This window comes from Rhagoletis pomonella, unplaced genomic scaffold, assembly GCF_013731165.1.
Source record: "Rhagoletis pomonella isolate Grant_MI unplaced genomic scaffold, Rhpom_1.0 Rhpom_scaffold_00014, whole genome shotgun sequence".
Classification (NCBI taxonomy): Eukaryota; Metazoa; Arthropoda; class Insecta; order Diptera; family Tephritidae; genus Rhagoletis; species Rhagoletis pomonella.
The window spans coordinates 3,362,522-3,369,654 of record NW_023458568.1 but is presented as its reverse complement, the minus strand read 5'-3'; the positions used below and the strand labels follow the sequence as shown (position 1 = coordinate 3,369,654).

Sequence of the window (7,133 nt, the reverse complement as noted above, 5' to 3'; positions counted from 1 at the left end):
AAATGCGTGAATTTTTCCTAAAAACAATAAATACTTACAGTTCATATGGAGATTTCAATGGGACTCTCCATTTTAGTCCTGTTTGTCGCAATGGTGTACAGTTTAAGGAAAAGGCTCGACATAGGTTATTTTATAGTATAATTAAAGAAAAAGTTAAAATAATGTGTGATTTCTTGCAATATTTTAGCAAAACTTTGTATAGATCTGCTGTATTTTAGCCAAGTAAACCAAATAAAGCTCTGGGGATTAATAGATTTCTGAATGCTATTTATTTAAGGTTATTTGTAAAGAATAAAATATGTGCATATCCAAATGCAGTCAATGAAAGAAGTAATGCATCCAAACAGACAACAAAAGAATCAAAAGCGTTAATGAAATACTCAAAATATAAATTGATCTTGTTAAGTATTTTGTTGAATTGCCAATTTGTTGGGTAGAAGTCTTCTGTAAGTTTGATAATGACATGTCACTAAATATTTCATCGTCAGGTAAGCCCTCCATGTCTGTCACTATATTCTCTGAACTGACGTCTAAATCAAGAACTTGTTTAGCCTGCGCAACAGCTACAGTTGGAGCTTCTCCTCGAAATATGTATTCTGAAAATTGTATTGCATTAATTGTTCCATCGACGAATATGTTAAAAAATATGCGCCGTGGGGGTTCACTTATAAAAATAACATCGTTGCTAACATGAGGATCGGTCAAACCATCGCAGTAAACTTGGATACGTGCCGCCAATGAACGTAATATGTCGTTCCGCAAAAATCGCTTAACATCGCCCAAAACATTGGTTTTAGTGCACCATATTCGCGAAGAAATAACGCCAGTAAGGCGAATGGTACCTTTGAATTTTCTTACTTTAATAAAGTTTTCGCTACCTTGATGACACTTGACAGGTAGAAATAAAGTTGCCTTATAGTTTTCATTAGCTTCGTTTTTACGATTGATAGTCACAAATTCTTCCAATGATAAAGAATCATCCACAAACGCGTTTTCTATAAAAATTTCACATTTGGACAAGCTTTGCTTCATTGAAGATATAGCACGTTGAAATTGATCCTCGATGTTAATTTTACGTGTGTCGTCAAAAATTGGAAAAATGTCGTCCAGTTCGTAGCAACATTCAAACGCATACCAATCAATAGGTTTATCCAAAAAATAGCAATTCATTGATGCAAATGAACCTCCCCTGTAAATTGAAATAAATTAAGTGAATATATCCTGTTTAAAAAAATGCTAAGCTTTTAAACTCATTAGGCATATGACCTAATTTTAAAAATTAAATTTACGTGGCTACCTGTGATTAGGATTAATAATATACACCCATTACTAAAAATCTCCGCAGTAACAGTACATATATACATATCTATGCCATTCAATTAAAGTACCTTAAGTGACTTTAGAAGGTTTGACTTTCAATTAAAAAATAATCACATACATACAATTTTTATATTTTTATTAAACTTCTATTAAAACGGTATCTTGAACTATACCTATGGCTGGTTAAACGTTAAATTATTGTTTGGAACCACAATGAAATGTTGCTTTAAAGGGAAAAGTGCATATCCGAACTTAGGCTACTTTAATTGAATGGCACAGATATGTATTAAAGGACTGCAAATGTTGAACTATAAAACGTAGCGACATGTGCCACATCATGCAAGTGCCAGTTTATATCATGTCGCTTATACATGTTTGAAAGTGATATATGAAGACCCTGTCGAATAAATTCAAATCAAATCATGCATCAAATCTACGCATGTCAACACAAGGAACGCATGCGACATATATATATTCAGCATTATTATTTATATTAGGGGTATTCTCCAAATCTTGCAAAGCCATTGCACGTAGCACGGATTGCATTACATACTTGCAACCACACAACAAAAAGAAACATGGGAAACATTTCCTATCGCTGCAAAATATGCAACGTTGAAATCCATGTATTTTTTTTGCAAAATAGCACAGCAAGATAAATGCGAGCCTGTGCTAGTTGTTTTGTTGTTGGAATTGCTGCATATTTCTCTCATTATCTCGCTCACTTCATTTTTTTTTGCTGTCTCTTGTTATTGTATTTAGGTTCTTTCCCTAACAATCCGGACCGGATCCGGTAATTAGAGAATAAGCAAAAAGTTTGCTCTCAAAAATTGAGCAAAGTCCAGAAATACGGGAACGCAAATCACCACATTTCGTGCCCAGAATTTGAGAAACAGCTGATTCGCGTTGTTTTTGTTTTTGTTATTTAAATGCAAACACTGGGAAATTGAATTTTGGTTTAACAAATTTCATTTTAAGTATATAAAGATTGAAAATACATCAAAAAGCCGTTCACTATTCCTTAAAAGCACTATTTGATACACAATTTCGCTGCTTGCTACCCATGCATGCTACCACTTTGCAATGGGGTGCTCTCGTACTCTTCGAAATTTGGAATAGTATTTTTGGAACAAGCGGCCGTTGAGGAAAGAAACAAGTGGGCGTGGTCCGCCCCTTTTTACTGAATTGAAAGGTGTAAACAATTTTTGCTGGAAATTAATAGGGGCGGAGCTAGAGGGGGTTTATATAGTTAATAACGTATTTTCCAATTACTCCATTAACTCCCAAGCATCCTATCCTATCCTATCCTTTTAACCTAAGTCGAATTAACTCAATACATCTTCTGCTTCTTCTTTTTTGGCGCTGTAACCGCCTAAGCGATTTTGGCCGAGTTAAGCAAAGCACGCCAGTCATTTCTCCTCTGTGCCAACTGACGCCAATTGGAAACGCCAAGTGAAGCCAAGTCCTTCTCCACCTGATCTTTCCATCGCAGTGGGGGACTCCCTCTTCCTCTGCTACCACCAGCGGGTTCCGAGTTGAAGACTTTCAGAGCTGGAGCGTCGGTGTCCATTCGAACGACATGACCAAGCCAACGCGTAAAGGCCCGTAAATCTTCCGCAAAATCTTTCTCTCAAACACTCCAAGAGCCGCCTCATCGGATAGTTGTCATTGTCCATGCTTCTGCGCCATATACCAGCACGGGCATGATGAGTGACTTATAGAGCGCGGTTTTCGTACGTCGAGAGAGGACTTTACTCCTGAATTGCCTACTCAGTCCAAAGTAGCACTTGTTGGCAAGAGTGATTCTACGTTGGATTTCAATGCTGACATTATTATCGGTGTTAATGCTGGTTCCCAAGTAAACGAAATTCACGATATTGTAACTGTCAACAGTGACGTGGGTGCCAAGGCGCGAATGTGCTGACTGTTTGTTTGATGACAGGAGATACTTCGTCTTGTCCTCGTTTACCACCAGACCCATTCGCTTTGCTTCCCTATCCAACTTGGATAAGGCAGAACAGACTTCGCGGGTTTTGTTAGCGATGATGTCGATGTCAACGGCATAAGCCAGCAATTGCACGCTCTTATAGTAAATTGTTCCTGAGCGGTTCAGTTCTGCAGCTCTTATTATCTTCTCCATCAGATTAAAGAAGTCACATGAAAGGGAGTCGCCCTGTCTGAAACCCCGTTTTGTGGCGAACGGCTCGGAGAGGTCTTTTCCAATTCTGAAGGAGCTGGTGGTATTGCTCAACGTCATTTTACACAGCCGTATGAGTTTTGAGGGGATGCCAAATTCAGACATAGCGGCGTATAGGCAACTCCTTTTAGTGCTGTCAAAAGCGGCTTTAAAGTCGACAAATAGGTGGTGAGTGTCGATCCTTTTCTCGCGGGTCTTTTCCAAGATTTGCGTATTGTGCATACCTGGTCTATGGTGGATTTGCCAGGTCTAAAGCCACACTGATAAGGCCCAATCAATTCATTGACGGTGGGCTTCAGTCTTTCACACAATACGCTCGATAAGACCTTGTAACCTATGCTTAGAAGGCTGATCCCGCGGTAGTTGGCGCGAATGGCGGGGTCACCTTTCTTGTGGATTGGGCAGAGCACACTTAAATTCCAGTCGTCGGGCATGCGTTCATTTAACTCTCTGGTAAAATTTTCGGGCATTCCTCCTGTAGGCCAGCATTTCAAGCTCTTCGCACTCACGTATTTCGGCCTCTCTCTTCTTGTTGCAGCAAATACGTCTCGCTTCCCTCTTCAGATCCCTATAGCGGTCCCAAATAGCGCGCGTTGCGCCCGATCGCAGCGTGGCCCTGTAGGCGGCATCTTTTTTCTCTGCAGCTTCCTGACACTCCTCATCGTACCAGTTGTTCTTTCGGGCTCGCTGAAATCCGACTACTTCTTCGGCGGCGGTACTTAATGAGCGGGAAATGTGGTTCCACTGCTCGCATATGTCGGTTTGTTGAAGAGTGCTCTCTGAGAGCAGGTGTGAGAGCGCTGGCTGTCTGTTGTGATTGCAGCTTTTCGACGTTAAGCTTTCCTTGCATATTTGGGCGCACATTTTTTGCTGAACAGAGGCGGGTGCGTATCTCGGCTGCAACAAGATAGTGGTCTGAGTCGATGTTTGGGCCTCGGAGTGTGCGTACGTCTAAAACACTGGAGGCGTGCCTTCCGTCTATCACCACATGATCGATTTGGTTTCTCGTTTTTCGATCCGGAGACAGCCACGTAGCTTGATGGATCTTTTTATGCTTGAGCCTAGTACTGCATACTACCATGTTTCGGGCTCCGGCAAAGTCGATCAGCCTCAATCCGTTGTCAGACGTTTCGTCGTGGAGGCTGAATTTTCAGACGGTGGTTCCAAAGATCCCTTTCTTGCCCACCCTGGCATTGAAGTCGCCAAGCACGATTTTGATATCATTACGGGGGCAGCGCTCGTACGTGCGCTCCAAGCGCTCATAAAACAGATCCTTGGATGCCTCATCCTTCTCTTCCGTCGGGGCATGGGCGCAGATGAGCGAGATGTTGAAGAATCTCGCTTTGATGCGGATTGTGGCTAGACGCTCGTCCACCGGGGTGAACGACAGTACTCGCCGACGGAGTCTCTCTCCCACCACAAATCCAACACCGAATTTGCGCTCCTTTACATGGCAGCTGTAGTAGACGTCGCAAGGCCCCAGACATTGTTTGCCTTGCCCCGTCCACGCATTTCTTGGATGGCGGTGATGTCAGCTTTTGTCCTTACGAGGACATCAACCAGCCGGGCAGAGGCACCTTCCCCATTAAGGGTCCGGACATTCCAGGTGCATGCCCTCAAATCGTAGTCCTTTAAACGTTTGCCGTGGTCGTCATCATAAGGGGGGTCTCATCCGAAGCTTTGCCTTGCTTCTTCACTGGAAGTGGTTTTTACGTGGCGGGTCCCAAGCCCAGCGCACAACCCATTGCTGGGACGGGGGTGGTTTCGCAACCAAATACACGTTTATATAGCGAGCCGCTTGCTCCAAGCAGACACCCGCTTGCAGTCACACCTACTGGTGAACAGGCGCTGCAGACTTCGGTGAGCCCCTAAACCGAATAAGTCGAAGGGGTCCCACCGAAGCTCCCTCTCTTTCTGCCGTGACCCAAGGCTCCACTCGGATTGGTTACCGCATCTCGCACATGGGTTGCTCACGTTGCCCAGAGTGCGCGAACGAGGACGCCAGAGTCGGGATTGAGTATAGCCATGCAACTGTAACTGCATACCCAGCGCAACGACTATACCCCATTGCACTAACTCAATACATACCCCAATAATATATCCCGATAATGTATTAGTTTACCTTAAGTCCTTACAGCAGTCTTTTAGTTATGGTCCTGACCATACCCACTTGTTTTCTTATAAATTGTGCTGATTATCTCTATGAGCCGTTAACAGTCTTATTTAATTTGTCGTGTGTTAAGAATCGTTCATAACCCCGCTACATAAAAGCGGTAGCAGGTCCTCGGTGGAGAACTTTCGGGGCATAGCTAAGCTCTCTGCAATTCGTAAATTATTTGAAGCAATTATTAGAAATCATGATTCAATTATAAAACAAAAAACAGTTTTCTCGCTACCTCTTGACAAAATCGGCTCTCTTAGCAAGGCACTGTGTGTGGGTTCGTGTGTGTGTGCAAATCTTTTGTAAGGGAGCTAAGGGAGTGTCAAAACTCGAATGTCACTAATGAGCAAACCTTTAATTCTTGAATCATGATTACAAATCAGGTGACGCATTTTATCTCATCTACCATTTCATACTGTCAACATGGGTTTTGCAAAGGCAAATCAACTTCATCAAATTTACTTGAATTAACATCCTATATCTCAAAAGCATTTAGTGAAAACAAAAATGTGGATGTTATATATACCGACTTCAGTAAAGCATTTGACAAAGTATGTCACTCGCTGCTCATCTATAAACTTGATCTTCTTGGTCTTCCACCTAATTTTCTACATTGGATCTCTTCATACCTCTGTGATGGGGCACCGAAATTGCGCATATGGAAACTGTGCATTTAGACATTATTTCGGTTTCAACCGAAACTGTGCATGTATGCTTTATTACGGTTTTTACCATATGCATTATTTCGGTTTTAAACCGAAACTGTGCATGTATGCATTACTTCGTTTTTTTTTCATATGCATTATTTCGCTTTTAAAACGAAAGTATGCATATGCATAATTTCGGTATTTTCTCATATGCATTATTTCGGTTTTCAACCGAAACTGTGCATGTATGCATTACTTCGGGTTTTTCATATGCATTATTTCGGTTTTCAACCGAAACTGTGCATGCATGCATTATTTCGGTTTTTGTTATATGCATTATTTCGGTTTTCAACCGAAACTGTGCATGTATGCATAACTTCGTCTTTCACAAATGCATTATTTCGGTTTTCATCCGAAACTGTGCATGTATGCTTTATTTCGGTTTTTGCCATATGCATTATTTCGGTTTTGAACTGAAATTGTGCATGCATGCATTATTTCGGTTTTTGTTATATGCATTATTTCGGTTTTCTAACGAAAGTGTGCATATGGATAATTTCGTTTTTTCTAATATGAATTATTTACTTCTACTTAGTAAGGGTTTTAATCCCTAAGCGCGGCTGAAAGCCGCCTACGCAGAGAAAAGTTCTGCGCAAAAATACGTCCGCCCTTCTTTTCCGGCAATACAGAAAGGAGAATTCTACTTAGTAAGGGTTATAATCCCTAAGCGCGGCCGAAGGCCGCCTACGCAGAGAGAAGTTCTGCGCAAAAATACTTCCGGCCCCCTTTTCCGGCAACACAGAAAGGA

At 41.8% G+C, this 7,133-nt stretch overlaps 1 protein-coding gene across 2 annotated transcripts in view; it reads right to left on the bottom strand.

The window, feature by feature from the left end:
• Window positions 1-250: 250 nt before the first annotated feature.
• LOC118749179 (protein odr-4 homolog) overlaps window positions 251-7,133 on the bottom strand; it is a 72,601-nt gene continuing 65,718 nt past the window's right edge. For both annotated transcript variants that reach the window (XM_036483954.1, XM_036483953.1), the window contains exon 5: window positions 251-1,189. In XM_036483954.1, the coding sequence (XP_036339847.1) occupies window positions 319-1,189 (871 nt within the window). In that variant the 3' untranslated portion in view covers window positions 251-318. The remainder of the gene's footprint in view (window positions 1,190-7,133) is intronic.